We start from the raw sequence: 17,298 nt of genomic DNA, 5'->3' as shown, positions 1-17,298 counted from the left end.
TTTATTTTATTTATTTTAATGTATAAAATGTTTATTTTATTTATTTTAATGTGTAAAATAAATTTTATATATTTTATATAAAGAAGTCTTTTATATAAAAGAAATATTCTATAAAATATTTCTCTAAAAATTCAGTGCAATCTGTACTACAAACCTCCATGACGCACGTTTACGTATGTAATAAACCTGCGCATCCCTACATATGTACCCATGACCTTACATGTTAAAAAATCCAGTGCAGAAAAACTTACATATTTAAATACTTTCTCAATTTAAAAATTAATTAGCTCCTAGTGCACATCTAGCAAATAAATTCTCTTGAATTTTATTTTCTCAATATGTTTGTAGAGAAATTATCTTGAATTTTATTTTCTCAATATGTTTGTAGAGAAATTACCTTGAATTTTATTTTCTCAATATGTTTGTGGAATCCTGGGCAGATCTTTTCTCTCTCTTGTAGATAAGCCCACAATTAAAGGATGTCTTCAACTGCAGATGCTAGTTGACATTTAGTAATTTATAGTTAGATGGCATAAATATAACCTTAGTGTAATAGAACCCATTGTATGGTTCTCTGAATACTTATATATTCAGATATCTATTCATCAACAAAATGTTGATGGAAGATTTTATCTGAACATAACATTTGAAAATAAGAGACAGAGAAATTCTCCATATCGTCTCACAGAATGAGACGAAAGGTCATTGTAATTGTTCTCTGGGAAGATTGGCTTTTACAGAAGTGGGAAAGTTGCTTCCAGAAGATCTGCATTAACAAAACTTTTCTGGGAATTAGGGCAACATTTGTTTCCCAGCTGTTGGAGTTTCACTGCATCAGTAGCCAAATGTGATCAGCTGAAATAGCGGTGAGATGTTCAATAGCTGCTGCTTCTGCTGATTTTGCTGCAACTTGGACCAAATTTGCGTGCTAAGGTGGAAATCAGTAATAAAATAGAATTGAGTATAAAGAAATTCAGTGTCAGCTTTAACTGATTGTATATAAAAATAAAAATTGTGTAATATATTTATAATTTCCTGAAAACTGCCTTGCTAGATCTGAACTGGTAGTGACTTTTCAGTTCAAACTCTGTAGACACAGCTGATGATCAAACTTTAGAGTTAATATATCCATTGCAGTCGATGATGGGACGCTGTCTTGATGCCCTTAGAGTCTCCCTGCCATGCAGCCATCATAGTCTCCACTCTCTCAAGCAGGACCTGAGGTCTGCTCTATTATCCACAACCAGAGACACGGCCTGGCACAGAGAGTGTCAAGCTGGCCATTGTCCAGGACCTGCGCAGCATTGATTGTTAATTATTTTAAAGATAATCTCTGTCCCTAGATTTTTTTCTTTTATTATTATTGTATCTGTATAAACTAACATAATGGTGTGAGAAATTTCCACATGAAACCTAAAGCTGTCATGCATTTAATTAGAAGTGCTATCTTAATTTTGTGAGTTAATTTACATCACCATTTTTGTATGCTCATCATGAGAAAATCTGTGTTGCATTTATCTTTTAATGTCAGAGATAATGAACGGTGACTTTTAGCATATGCGTCATACCCAGGAATTCCCTGAATGTGTGAGGCTTTGTTACATATAACAAACTTTTTGCTCACTGAAAGGTCTGGCTAGTCTGTTTTTTTTTTTTTCTTAATATGACTTTTTTGATATCTTGCAAAATAATCTTGGTAGGGAAATTTAATATTTCAAAAGTGCTGGGATAAAATCCAAGGCAGAAAGTTCTTGGAGTGAAAAATTGAACAAGTTGAAAACTCAAGGGAATGTAATTAAGATATATTTGGACACTTAGAACTATGTAAAGGATGTAGTAGATGAAAATGGAAACAGCATGCTTCTAAATACAAGTAGGAAAATACAGGCGTGATGGCATTGTTAGGCTCTGACCGAGAACAAGCATTTGAAATGATGAAATCATCACAAAACTTTGTAATGTATTAGGAGAAATTTTAAAATAATACATTAATTTTCAGAGTCTACCATTAGGACTTTCTTAATCATCTCTCAAAGAATATTTATTTTCAGGCTGGTTTGTCCTCCTGAAGTCTCTCTAACTTATTTCCCATGGTCATTCACACTAATATGTTCTTTTTCATTAACAATTCGGGCAGCCTGTTAACTTGTTCATATTTTTCAGTGTGTTGCTGCTGGGTCCAGATCAAGGTAATGAAACAGAGGGAACAACTCTTGGCTTGCTTGCATTGCCAGAACTACTATTTTATGGTTGGCTGTTCTCAGTTTGTGTCAAGATACTGAATGCCTATCACTCAAACACTGTTGAGAAGTTAATGACCTTCCACTGATTTCTGCGCCTTTCTGTCTCTGAGTGTCATCATAGGTCCTTAATTTCTGACTCCAGAAGGGAATGGATATGATATACTGGCTCAGCGTGATGTACTGTAATTAAAGTACAAAGTTTGAATGCTTTTTTTTTTTGCCAGTATTTAAATACAAGAATCTCCCCCAACCCCACAAATCCCTGACTACTGACAACTTTTATTGATAGGCTACACAATTAAATACATAGTAGAAAAGGCCATAAATACGAACAAGAATAATGTTAATGGAGATGAATTGTAAGAAAGTAGTGAAACTATTTCCTAATTTCTTAGCATAAAGCAATTTGTCTTAATTTTACATAAAGTAATCGATAGTCTGTTTTCCAAGTCCAAATCTAAGCTAAAAGAGGGCTAGACTAAGAAAGTAGAAGCGGCTATGGAAAGCAGTTTGGGCACAGGAAATAGTAATAGAGAGGGATCCTTGGTGGTTTTAAAAGTTGACAGCAGAGAGCAGAGGTGAACAAAAGTAGAAGCAGTGAAAATCAAAACAAGACAGGATGACCGTTCTGGATCTTGTTATAATCTTGCCATACATTCTTAGTGGTAAACAAGGGTGAGTGTAGACAATAGAACAATAGAAAATCCATTGCTTGTAGAACTAGCTAAATCCGATACACCATAATATCCTTGACATCTATCTACCTATCTATCTATCTATCTATCTATCTATCTATCTATCTATCTATCTATCTATCTATCTATATCTGGCATATATATATGTAATATAAATATCTATGATTTATTATGACATGATATCATGCATATTTGCAGTTATTTCACTTGATAATTAGGAAAATTAACACTGCTTAACATGCAGAGGTATGTAAAATTTAATTTTGATATTTTTTTTCAAACTCTTTTTGCCTATGTGTTCAAGACTTCACAAATGTTATTAGAGCAGAATCTCATTATGAGGTCTCAAAACTTCTTTTAAGCTTGTTTGGGATTCTGGCTAATATCTTGAAATAAATTGATTTTCAGGATACTACAAGTAATGACTTTATTGGGTATAGTATAGACTGTACATAATCAATAGATGTCAGGAAAGGTGGTTAGGTGGTTAAACGGAATGCTGTAACATAAAAATCTTTAAAATACGGGTTTAAGATAAAAAATAGATTTTAAACTTCCCTTCCAAATTCAGAGTATTCTGTGTGTTTATTTATAGATTTTGGATATTTGGTTGGTCCTAATCTTTATTCCTGAAGAAATATGCAATAAAACCACCAGTAGTAAGATTAACTACAGAGAAAGTTGAATTTAAATGAATTTTTTGTAAGTTTCATAAAATTCTGAGTTAGGGAAGATTTGAAACATGTAATACTATTACTTTCAAACTCATAAAGGAATGAATGGAACATTTTTAAGGCTAAATTAGAGGAAGATATTGTTATTTCATATGTGTTTAATATATAAGGAGAGCCTCTAAAGCTGAAAGAAATAATTTGTTCTCAAGTCTGCTAAATATTTATTACCTTAATTGTTTTGAGCTAATCATTTAACTGTCTTTGAAAGACCAGTTTGGCCAAATTTCAGCCTACTCAGGTCTCCATCCAAATTGTGAGAAGTCAACAACAGTTAGCCATTGGTAAGATTTTACTAACTCCTTTATTTCATGATATATTTGTTCCACTGGTCTCTAAGGCATCATGTTTTTCACATTTAAATTATATTCATTTTTTAAAAGTACTTAATTCTCTAAGTTCATAGTTGGGAGATTTTAATTTGCAATTTATCACTTATCAGAGATGTTTCTGTAAAATGAGAGAAGACATTGGCCTCAGAATCGGAGTTTACACACAATATCTCCCCAAAGACCCCAGAAAATACTCAAAAAATTGGTAATGAGATTTTTTCAGAGATAGTGAGAATTTTAGAACTCTATCCTGTCACTTCCAATGTAATATTATGTTAGTTAATCGTTTATTACTACTGATTACCTTCATTCTGTCCTCTTTTAACTTTCCATTTTAATAGATTTGCTTTTGGGTATACAAAATGAAAGCAAATATTTATACCTTAAATCTGCCACTTTGTATCTTCTTCAGAACACCTTATATAAAATTGTTTCATTATACATTACTTGTTTTTGACAATTAATTTGCATTATGAGTTGTTACTCTTCTTTCATTAAGTTTTAGCTCACTTTACTATACACTCCTGAAATTCCTTTAGCTATTTTCATTTACTATGTTAATTGGTTTATAAAATCTAAGCCAGAAGAGTTATAACTTCCCTTAACAAACATTGCTTGAAGTACTGAGTTTAAAAGTTTATGTTCCAAGTTTACGAGGGAATCAATTTGCTTTTACAATTTGCAAGCAATAGGCTAGAAAATACACTTTACGAAATAATTCAGTGGGAGAAGCATTTCTGGTAATGTATTTTCTGCTTTGATTGGTTCTTAAATTTTGATTCTTAGTGTTACAAGTAGAGTTCAGATTATCAATATGTGGGCATCTTTTTTTTTTTTCTTCAGGCCAAAAGGTGTGTTTTGCTGACTTCAAGCATCCCTGCTACAAAATGGCCTACTTCCATGAACTGTCCAGCCGAGTGAGCTTTCAGGAGGCGCGCCTGGCTTGTGAGAGTGAGGGAGGAGTCCTCCTCAGCCTTGAGAATGAAGCAGAACAGAAGTTAATAGAGAGCATGTTGCAAAACCTGACAAAACCCGGAACAGGGATTTCTGATGGTGATTTCTGGATAGGGCTTTGGAGGAATGGAGATGGGCAAACATCTGGTGCCTGCCCAGACCTCTACCAGTGGTCTGATGGAAGCAGTTCCCAGTACCGGTGAGTATGGATCTTGAGCAGTTGACAGGCGTTCTGGGGAACTCCACAAGGTAGAGGGAGGACTCTTGTTACCTGTAGAGGATGTCAGAGTAGGACAGGCAGAATCATTTAGTAGTCATGTATCTGAGTGTTCCTGTTACTCTCTGTTTGCAGAAACTGGTACACGGATGAACCTTCCTGTGGAAGTGAAAAGTGTGTTGTGATGTATCACCAACCAACTGCCAATCCTGGCCTTGGAGGTCCCTACCTTTACCAGTGGAATGATGACAGGTGCAACATGAAGCACAATTATATTTGCAAGTATGAACCAGGTAAGCAGTAGCAAAAGAAGGTACAGAAGGTTTTGTGCATGTTTCATTGTATTACGTTTTGTCTTTAATTTTCGCTACCTGTGGCTCTTTTTGTTTTTCTGCTGTGAAATAGAAAATTACCTTGCAGCTTCTCATATCACTCGTGTAATGAAGTATATCATATGCTGTAGAGCAACTGCCCAATGAGCTCAAAGAAGAGAGTGAATAAAAACATCTGGAGAGATGTCTTTAAGAAAAAATAATCATTTCTAACAATAAAGCCAATGTTTTTTTTGTAAATAGATTTTGTAAACAATAAATATCTGTTTTAAAATATTTTAAACGTTACTATAATATGTGGGAAGTAGATGTAAGTCACCAAAGCACCTATAGACTTACACATGTGAGCAGCACTTCTTTATCTGATTTTAAGAGAACGAAGCACTTTCTCCTGGAACATTTGCTTATCATTTTACGGTATAATACTTGACATGTGGTACTCAGTAAAAATAAGACTATCATAGCTCATTGCCCCATAGTGGAAAAAAGCAGGAAGATATGATTCGTTCTCACTGTGATTCCTATTCTTGAAACATGCCTCCTCAGTGAGCTTTCTTTTGAAATCTCTCACTACTTGTCATGTGCAGCAAATGGGAATCTTATATTGACTTGAGCTGTACTGGCATGGGTTCTAGATTTTAAAAATAGTCAATTTGAATTACTTTGAATAGGATAGATCATCTGAATTCATATTTGATTGAAAGAGAGACTAATACAAACTACGTGGACTCATTTTGTAAAATCATCTGAGAAAGTCAAGTTAGATTCTTAGGCTTTGAGATTTCTTTGCTGTTTTTCTCCTCTGCAGTGTTTGGAAGTCTCATTTTAACTCTTCTGAAGAGGTGTCTGCTTGAACTCATAATACATGTTCACAGAAGGCAATTATAGTTGAATACTGCTGCTTCCATTATTCTCTTGAAATTACATGATTCTTTTTCTCTTAATACCATAAAGCACAAAGGATTATTTGGATTAGGCTTACCCTTGTCTTACATTTATCCTGCTCTTGAGTGTATTAGCCAACTTTTTATATCCCTGGTGAGTTTATTCTTGAACCATCTTGGTTGCTAAACCCATCATTACCTTCCAGGAAGCCTTTGCAAAGCAGAGTCTGTTATGCGCTTATGTCCTTTATTTTTCTCTTGGAGAAATATAAAGTTGAAATTCTCTAATATTTTAAATTTGTGACATTCTATGTACTTAAGACTATTGAATAATACAAGTACAATATTATGCATTATTCTTAATATTACATTGTCGCCTTCTCCTTTCTTTTGAGTTCAAAGGTCAATTATTTGACCCTTCATTGTATTATATTTATTTTATTTTGCATTCAAATTGATGCCATTATTTAGCACACTATAAATCTTACAATCTTCTTTACTTGTTTATGTATTAGGTAATCTAGGTTTACATTACTCATGCAAGAGCATTTATGATATAAAATTATTCTTTCTTTATCTTCTCCATTCTACCCAAATCTTCAAGTAATCTATATTTATTAAAATATTCTTTTATGTAGTTTTTGTTTTGAAGCACATTCACAGGTTTACTGTTGGCCTTATTAATGTGCTCAGGATTTTTATTTTTTATGTCATGATTTGATCTTTTTTGTCTTTTTATTTCTATTTCGTTAACCCTCCTTGAGCTTAGTGTCTGCTTTGTAAAGGATGTTGGTTTGATTAAATTCCTTGGTTATATAATTACCAAGTTTTATGGATATACCAATTTTTAGTGATATTTTGCATAATATTTATGTTATTTGTTTAAAAATACCAGTTGACGAGGCATAGGGTGACTAAGTTCTCTAGAAGAGTAGATAGAGTCTAGAACTGAATCTGAAACCCAGAGGAGGCTATTAAAATGTCAGGGAAAAATTTGTGTACAAGAGTAACAAATATTACTACAAGATGGTATATGATTAAACTTCCAACAAAGGGGGACTCTATGACATTACAAGGCAATGTAAGAATGGTAAACATTAAATTAAAATTCTTCTCTATCTTAAAGACTACGTAAGATGTTACATGTGTTCTTATTTCAATTGACAAAAGTAGAGAGTCACACTTTTGGAACAAATGGAAACAAATTTATGTTTTTTAAAATAATTCAATTTACTTTCATTGAATTATTTATTTAACAAATAGTTCCTTAAGGAAAAGAAAAATAGAAAATAGAGCAATACCAAATCATGACAAGAAACTTCAACAATTTTAAAGTGTGTGGCAAGAGGAGAAAATATCAGGAATAATAGTTAACGGATGCTGGGCTTAATACTTCAGTGATGGGATGATCTGTGCAGCAAAGCACCATGGCACGTGTTTACCTATGTAACAAACCTGCACATTCTGCTCATGTACCCCTGAACTTAAAAGTTAGAAAAACAATAAAAAATAAAGTGTGTGGCAATTAAAGAGATATCTATAAAACTAGGGAAAGAAACAAGTTGCAAGCTTTAATTTAGTGTTATTATTATTATTTTTAAAAGTGGACACTATTGAAAAGCAAATCTAAGGACGATGTTGTATGTGCAGAACAGAAATGTGGCTTAGAACACTGTTGCTCAAATCATCAATTCCAAATTCAATCCACATATGGTCATCTGCTGATTATCATTGCAAGGGGAAACCTAAATAATACACTGATATTAGTAAAGAAATTATCTTGCTTGTCTCTGAATTGCATTTAATATATCACACTCTTATGTTTGCCAGTTCTTGGTTAGCCTTGCTTAGCTTTGTGCCTGGTCCACCATTATTGCCTGCAACAGCATATCATCAGCACAGACCCACTGTTGATTGCTAATTACAGTTTGGAGTTTTAAGGGAGAATGTATCAACTCCACCTTTTATTCAAAGATAATTAAATGCTGACTTTAGAGTTAGATCACTTCACGTAAATTTAAATTCAGAATATATTTTATTAGCTGTAACCTGTTCAGAAATCAAAATTGTGATGTTTTTATTATTTTCTAATATAATTTCATATTTATATGTGTTTTCAATTCTCTTGTTTAGTCATTATATATGCTGGTGTTTCTTATTATTTACAGAGATTAATCCAACAGCTCCCGCAGAAAAGCCTTATCTTACAAATCAACCAGGAGACACCCATCAAAATGTGGTTGTTACTGAAGCAGGTAATTACTTCATGTGTCCTTAACTTCATCAAGAAATGAACTGTACTTTCAAACGCTGCTTCATGTTGACCCAGTGAAACTTGTCTTGCCTGGAGAAGTGGTTCACTAAGTATGGTCCTATGGAAATTTACTTTTGAACTAGGTTAGAAAAAATTATGCTAAGCTAGTATTTGAATAGAAAAACTTGTTTTGTTTTCTTCAGAGTGGTACTAAACTAAGTGATCCACATTAAAATTTGGGTCTGGTCGGACACAGGGGCTCACACCTGTAATCCCAGCAATTTGGGGGACTGAGGCAGGTGGATCACTTGAACCCAGGAGTTCGAGACCATCCTGAGCAACCTGGCGAGACCCTGTCACTGCAAAAAATACAAAAAGTTAGCCTGGCATGGTGGTACACGTCTGTAGTCCTAGTTACTAGGAGGCTAAGGTGGGAGAATCACCTGAGCTTGGGAAGTCGAGACTGCAGTGAGCAGTGATCATGCCACTACAGTCCAGTTTGGTCAACAAAGTGAGACCCTGTCTCAAAAAAGCAAACAACAACAACAAACAAACAAACAAAAACACCACCAACAACAACAAAAAAACTTTGGATCTACAATAAATTTCTCTAACAACACATAGGTGTCACGATGCAAACTGGCACATTCAGTGGAGAGTAAACAGGGGTGTGCTGGTAAATTATTAGGGATTGGTTGAATTCTTAAATTGCTTGAAGTCAAACAAGAGTGGGTGGAAACAGCAAATTATCGCTCAGATGCCCCATTGCTCATGAGTTTGTCTTCTGCTAGTAAATGAAGTGGTGCACAGTTAAGTGGAAAGCTTTATCTGCATCTGGTCCACTTTGACCAGAATTATTCAGATTAGTCATGATGATGACTTTTAATTTACAAGCTAAATGCATAATTCTTCAATTTGCTTTTTTTGCATAGACATGATATTAAGGCTTAGTGCTTTTCACTTTTCAGGTGCCTGGTTTTAAAACCATTCAGAACATCTAAACTTAATTTAAAAGATCAGTAGGCTGGGCACAGTGGCTCACACTTGTAATCCCAGCACTTTGGGAGGCCGAGGTGGGTGGGTCACCTGAGGTCAGGAGTTCGAGACCAGCTTGGCCAACATGGTGAAACCCTGTCTCCAGTAAAAAATACAAAAATTAGCTGGGCATGGTGGCAGGTGCCTGTAATCCCTGCTATTTGGGAGGCTGAGGCAGGAGAATCACTTGAAACCAGGAGGCGGAGGGTACAGTGAGCCAAGATTGTGCCATTGCACTCTGGCCTGGGAGACAGAGCAAGACTCTGTCCCCCCCCTCAAAAAAAAAAATCACTTTAGAAATATTTTTTTCTCTTATGAAATTGATCAAATGTTTATCAAAGTAATTTTAAGTTGTATGGAATTACAGTGTCACAGTTTTTTAATTTTACTAAGAATACCTAGCATTATCAAATGTGATGGAACAGGATTAAAAAATGATTCATGTTAGAATTTAATTAAGATCAAGTCTTTGTGCTGCTGGAGTCTTGTGTCTCTGAGTCGTGACTATATCATCAGTTAATATTTACATATTTCAGTTTAATCCCAGTGACTCTTGTATGCAATCATGACACTAAGCTTATTGGCTAGCTAATTACTTACCCAATATATTTATAATAATTATTCTTTTTAATAATAAGTACTTATTTTTGTAAGTAATGATTGAGAAGGAGTAATGAAATGAGTTAGCTAAGATTATTAATGAAAGCTAGTCCATGTCTGAATTGTAGATTTAATAATAGTTTTGGAAGTATGGATATCAAATTGAAACAGTTTGATATCACTACAATTCAGTACAATTCAATTTTCAGTACAGTAAAACTTTGTTTTAAATTTTTACCAAAATATGAATACAGTCATGTGCCACTTAACAATGGGGATATGTTCTGAGAAATGCACCATTAGATGATTTTGTCATTGTGCGAACATCATAGAGCATACTTAAACGTAGATTGTATAGCTTACTACACATCTAGACTGTTTGATATGGCCTATTACTTCCAGGCTACAAACCCCTGCAGCATGTTACTGTACAGAATGCTGTAGACAACTGTAACACAATGGAATTTATTTATCAAAACCTATCTAAACATAGAAGTGTATAAAATAGGATATCAAATATAAAAGATGGTACACCTATAGAGGGCAGCTCCATTATAATCTTATGGGACCACTGTCATATATGTGGTCCATCACTAACTGAAATGTCACTATGTGGTGCATGACTGTATATTATTTCATTAGATTTTTCAATATTTTGAGAAGAACTTTAGGGCCAATTTATTGAAAATTCTATTTCACCTTAATTTTTTCAAACATTCTTACATATTTTTGCATTAGAATTCTTCCTCAACTGTCTTTTCACATGAAGACTGTTTTATTTTGTAGGTATAATTCCCAATCTAATTTATGTTGTTATACCAACAATACCCCTGCTCTTACTGATACTGGTTGCTTTTGGAACCTGTTGTTTCCAGATGCTGCATAAAAGGTAAGTAACTCATATATGTAGAGACAATTTGAAAAACTTTAAATAGGTGTTCATAATGTTTTAAAGCTATTAGTATAAAGTTAATTATATTTTAATTTTCCTTAAATCCTATACATACAATCCTGTACATACAATCTAATAAGATATACATTGAGGATAGGATTAATGTAATACATCATTTAATCCTCACAAGACTTATTAAGCAGTTACCCTTCTGCTTGTATTTCTCAGTTGAGAAGATGGTGTCTTAGCTGGGTTACCTAGTCTGCCTTGGTTACCTAGTCGTAGCTAGTGTCCATGCTGAATCTGAAATTTGGATGTTTGTAAACTTCCAACATATGCACTCTACTATATTGTTTTTTGTTATAAAGTACAAGAATTAATGCTAAACTTTTCAATCTAGACATCAAGCTATATGTAAGACTTGATATTTGTGGGTTCATCTTGTATTACTTTTCAAAATTCAGGTCACAGGTTTCTGTTTTATTTCAAAAAGATCTTTTAAGAATAGGAAATAAAATACAGTAGTTCAAACAGGTCACTTTTTGCCAGGTATCTTGAAATAAAATCCTATATTTTACCAGCAAGATTTCTGGGAGATTATTATGACTTTTGTATCTGCTTACCCATACTCTGGAATTAGAGAAGTTTTTCCATGTGTCCCAATTTTTTAATAAAAATGAAACAAAATTCAATAAAATGAAAATTTATTTCATTTTCAAATAAAAAATGAAATATAAATATGTGTCAAAAGAAAAAAAAGAAAAGCTGTTCTGTTTATATAAGAGCATGTTTGCTAGAATAAGCTAGACATCTTTGTCTGAGTGGTTTAAATAAGAACTGATCAAGAGAATGCCTCCATCAAGAAGGACCTGCAAAAATGCATTTTTCTCTTTTGACCTTACTTCATCTTCTTCTTTTCCTGAAATAAACCCTAAAGAACCCATTAAGTAACAAAAGACCCAGAAAAAAACTAAGTAATTCTTAAATGAAATACTAATTCTACACAAAAGTCACATTAATAACCATTTTTTAACCATTTAGAACATTTTTGTGCTTTTTATAATCTTTCTTGACTTATTTTTCATACATGTTAGATGACTGTAGAATAAAGTTGTGTTAATCTTACTTATTTGGATGAAAATCTACAAACCCTACAATTTGGACATAATATTTTATTAGTAACCAAAACAGCTAAATCTAAATGAATTAAGTAATATTTTAACAGGGTGATGGTCAGGTGTGTTTAGAAATAGTTCTTTTTTCTCTTTGAGGGAATTCTGCAATGTCTGGTAGATGGAGAGGAGGGGATGGGGAGACGTCTGTGAGGATTGAGGCAGATGCTGGGAACTGGGGCTGGGGTGGTCAGGGAGCAAGTAAGTGCACAACACAGTGAACTGGGACAAACACTTTTGGTCCAGGCAAGAGATTATCCGGAGGAAACCAGCCCAAAGAAATCTACTTTTGACGGGGCATTCAGTAGAGAATGACTTGGGTGCATCACCTGAGGTCGGGAGTTTGAGACCACCCTGGCTAACATGGCAAAACCCCATCTCTCCTAAAAATATAAAAAATAGCCAGGCGTGGTGGTGGGCACCGATAATCCCAGTTGCTTGGGAGGCTGAGGCCGGAGAATCGCTTGAACCCACGAGGTGGAGCTTGCAGTGAGCCGAGATCACGCCACTGCACTCCAGCCTGGGCAACAGAGTGAGGGTCTGTCTCAAAAAAAAAAAAAAAGAGAGAGAGACAGAATGACTTAGGTAAACCCAGGAACAGGGAACTGCTGCAGATGCCTGAAAAATTATCATGTTGTGGAAAGACAGAAGATAGCAGAACCCTAAGCACAGGCTGGAAATGTGGGCCAGAATGCCAAATCTGACAAGGGTGAAGCTCCATCTCAGATCTGGAGGAACTCAGATACTGTTATGTTACCAAAGCATGAATCTGCTATTTAACCACAGCAGTTTCAGAGACTGAGGCATCAGTAAGCTTCCAGAAATCAAGAGACTTAGGTGCAGAGCCGGAGAACTGAGGGGAGGAGGGGAATAGGCACATCCGTACACATAGTATAATACCATTGTTTTGACGATTTGACATTAAATTCAGCATACATTAGTGACAGGAGACTCAAGGAGCAAGATGATTTCCAAAATAATTGATCAAAGAAAATAAAGGTTTTTATTGGTGAATAAAACGGAACTGGTTAATATTGTGTCAGGCACATGTTTGTATGTGTGGAACCAACCCAAATGCCCATCAATCAATGAATGGATAAAGAATCTGTGGTATATATATATATGATGGAATACTACTCAGCTATACAAAGGAATGAATGAATGGCATTCACAGTGACTTGGGTAATATTGGAGACTATTATTCTAAGTGAAGTAATACAGGAATGGAGAACTAAACATATGTTCTCACTCATAAGTGGGAGCTAAGCTATGATGATGCAAAGACATAAGAATGACACAGTGGACTTTGGGGACTCAGGGGGAAAGGGTGGGAAGAGGGTGAGGGATAAAAGAATACAAATTGGGTACAGTGTATACTACTCAAGGGATGGATGCACCAAAATTTCTCAAATCACCACTAAAGAACTTACTCATGTAACCAAACACCACCTGTTCCCCCATAACCTATGGAAATAAAAAATTAAAACAACAACAACAATAAAAACAACAACAACAAAAAATGAACTCTAAATTAGGAAATGTCAAACAAGAAAAGATATGTTTTGTTTTCTCTATCATTCACAAGAACTGTTTGCCGTCTTCACATATTTGAATAATCTAGAAGTTTTTGGAAGAATGGGAAAATATACTGATAAGAGGAGGAGGAGTCTTTCATAAATAACTGTCTGAGTTGGACCAAGACATGCTTAGTTTAATAAGAAGTTTTAGGCACTAAACTTATTTTTTCTTATGTTTTTCAGTAAAGGAAGAACAAAAACTAGTCCAAACCAGTCCACACTGTGGATTTCAAAGAGCACCAGAAAAGAAAGTGGCATGGAAGTATAATAACTCATTGACTTGGTTCCAGAATTTTGTAATTCTGAATCTGTATAAGGAATGGCATCAGAACATTAGCTTGGAATGGCTTGAAATTACAAAGGATCTGCAAGATGAACTGTAAGCTCCCCCTTGAGGCAAATATTAAAGTAATTTTTATATGTTTATTACTTCATTTACAAAATACGCTGTGCTAATAATGGAGTGAGACCTGCTTATTTTGCTAAAGGATGCACCGAAACTTCAAGCAAATGAAATGGACAATGCAGATAAAGTTATCAACACATCAGGAGTATGTGTGTTAGAAGCAATTCTTTGTATTTCTTTCACCTTTCATAAGTTGTAATCTAATCAATGTAATGTATATTGTATTGAAATTTACAGTGTGCAAAAGTATTTTACCTTTGCATAAGTGTTTGATAAAAATTAACTGTTCTAATATTTATTTTTATGGCATCTCATTTTTCAATACATGCTGTTTTGATTAAAGAAACATTACTGTTGTCAACTGAATTCACACACAGACACAAAAATGTAGTGCTATAGAAAAAGTTTGTTTTCTAGAAATAGCTCATCTTTCAGTTTCTCTGCTTTTGGTCAATGTCTAGGAAACCTCTTCAGAAATAAGAAGCTATTTCATTATGTGTGATGTAAACCTCCTCAAACATTTTACTTAGAGGCAAGGATTGTCTAATTTCAATTGTGCAAGACATGTGCCTTATAATTATTTTTAGTTTAAAATTCAACAGATTTTTTAATAATGTAACTTTGTTAACAGGTGCATAAACAGTAATGCAGTCAATCTGAACAAAAGTAGTGGCATACACAATATAAATCATATGTCTTCACACGTTGCCTATATAATGAGAAGCAGCTCTCTGAGGGTTCTGAAATCAATGTGGTCCCTCTCTTGCCCACTAAACAAAGATAGTTGTTTGGGGTTTGAGATTGACACTGGAGACAGATATTTGCAAAGTTTGTCTATGGTTTCCCTAGCTGTATTTAGCCTCTAACTATATTAGTACACAAAGAGGTCTTGTGGTTGAGACCAGGTGAATAGTCACTATGAGTGTGGAGATAAGCACAGCACACAGACATTTCAGGAATGAAAGGAACTACGAAATCATGTGAAAATGGGTTTGAACCCATCAGTGATCGCATATTCATTGATGAGGGTTTGCTTGAGAGAGAAAATGGTGGCTCCTTTCTGTGTTATCTCCTAGTTTCTTCAATGCTTATGCCTTGTTCTTCTCAAGAGAGTGTTGTAACTGTCTGGTCTTCGTATGTCCCTGTGCTCCTTTTAACAAAATAAAGAGTTCTTGTTTCTGAAGAATGATCACTAGTCCTGTCTAAACCTCTTATGTGAAAAAAAGTACAGATATGTTTGCATCGATATATAAAGTTGGAAACAAATTACTCTTTAAGTGTGATAATAATGGAAGGTGTGGTTATGCATCGATATATAAAGTTGGAAACAAATTACTCTTTAAGTGTGATAATAATGGAAGGCGTGGTTATGTCTAATATTTTCCCTGTTAATTATTTTCAGCTAAATAATGAAGTATTTTCCTTAACACATTTCACAACTAGCATTTTTTGGCAAAGCTAGGAGGCAAAAGAGAAATCAATGGGCATTGCCCATTTTCAACTGCTCAGAGACTGAGAGAATGAGCAGCTGCATTTGAAGCTGAGACTGGCCAACATGCAGCATTCCTCTTTCTTCTCTTGGCTATCTATCTTTCTGGGTAGAACTGGAGACCAGCTGCTGGGACCTAACGTTTTCCCTCCAAACTACTATCATGTATTTCTCCCTCTAGTGTGGACATAGTGGAGGAAAACTGGGTGTTCCCCCTTGTCTTTGCTACCATGGACTATAACAGCTGCAAGGCAAAAGCAGTAAATCAGTGGGGAAATGCCTTGCTTTTGCCTTTGATCTTTATCTAGGTCTGGGTAACTCTTCTGGTATCAAAAACTAAACCTATAAGCTACTGGAGGTGGAAAATGGACTTCTATTTTATTAGCAAATGGTAGTAATCCTACTCTAACAGTTTCCTAAAATTTTAGCTAACCTTTGGGAAATGAAAAGAAATACATGGTATATCTATTGCGTTAGCATTTTTAGAATATGTTTTTGCTGTATGTTTTGAAATGCATATGAGATATGGAACAATCTTCTGGTACTAAAAACAAATACCCTGCTGGTCAGTCTGTCTTTCCCAACTGTTAGAATCAGACCATTGGAAAGGTGTTAAAAAGAATCGTGTGTTCAGTGGTGATATGATCTGGCAGTTTCCCCACCCACATCTCACCTTGAATTGTAATAATCCTCATGTGTCAAGGGTGGGGCCAGCTGGAGATGATTTAATCATGGGGGCAGTTTCCCCCACACTGTTCTCATGGTAGTGAATAAGGCTCGAGAGATCTGATGGTTTTATACTTGGAAGTTCTGCTGCATATGCTGTCTTGCCTGTCTCCATGTAAGATGTGCCTTTGCTCCTCCTTTGCCTTCCACCATGATTGTGAGGGCTCTCCAGCTATGTGGAACTGTGAGTTCATTAAATGTCTTTCCTTTACAAATTACCCAGTCTTGGGTATGTCTTTATTAGCAGCATGAATATGGATTAAAACAAGTGGCTCCTGATTTTGGTCCAAAGAATGAATTCTACAATTTCTTAACAGGAATTTGCAGTCATCCATCATTTGGCCACACCTTCTTCATATAACATTTTTTCCCTTTTATCTGACTGTTTCCCAGAGAGTCTTTTGGTATGACAACACATGATTCTCTACTGACCCCTCTCCCTTAACTGACTCCTACCTGCCCAGTGGATCCCGAATATCCTCTTCAATGCCTCCGTAATAATTATTCTTTCAAGGTGTAGTTCAAGTCTCCTTTCTTCCATAAGGCCAAGCCATAGAGATTGGTCCCTTCTTTCAACTCCTTTTAACCTTACTCTCTTTTCTATTAATTGTCCCATACAAGAATGTGGGTGTGTGTGGGTATGTGTGTATGTGTTTTGTATTAACTATGAATTTTTTCTCCCCAAATACATCAAAAGATTCTGTGTGGTGAGCTAAGTCAAAGTCTGAACTTATTCTGGAAATCATCCAAGAGATTAAG

At 34.9% G+C, this 17,298-nt stretch overlaps 1 protein-coding gene across 2 annotated transcripts in view; it reads left to right on the top strand.

The window, feature by feature from the left end:
• Positions 1-15,510, top strand: part of CHODL (chondrolectin) — a 22,057-nt gene extending 6,547 nt beyond the window's left edge. For both annotated transcript variants that reach the window (XM_011926528.1, XM_011926527.1), the window contains exons 2-6: positions 4,845-5,154; positions 5,308-5,465; positions 8,557-8,643; positions 11,064-11,166; positions 14,102-15,510. In XM_011926528.1, coding sequence (XP_011781918.1) covers positions 4,889-5,154; positions 5,308-5,465; positions 8,557-8,643; positions 11,064-11,166; positions 14,102-14,186 — 699 coding nt within the window. In that variant the 5' untranslated portion in view covers positions 4,845-4,888 and the 3' untranslated portion in view covers positions 14,187-15,510. The remainder of the gene's footprint in view (positions 1-4,844; positions 5,155-5,307; positions 5,466-8,556; positions 8,644-11,063; positions 11,167-14,101) is intronic.
• The last annotated feature ends 1,788 nt before the right edge of the window (positions 15,511-17,298 follow it).

Source organism: Colobus angolensis, unplaced genomic scaffold (genome assembly GCF_000951035.1).
Source record: "Colobus angolensis palliatus isolate OR3802 unplaced genomic scaffold, Cang.pa_1.0 Scaffold69, whole genome shotgun sequence".
NCBI lineage: Eukaryota > Metazoa > Chordata > Mammalia > Primates > Cercopithecidae > Colobus > Colobus angolensis.
The sequence above is the reverse complement of the archived record's forward strand: the minus strand, read 5'-3'. Positions and strand labels throughout refer to the sequence as shown.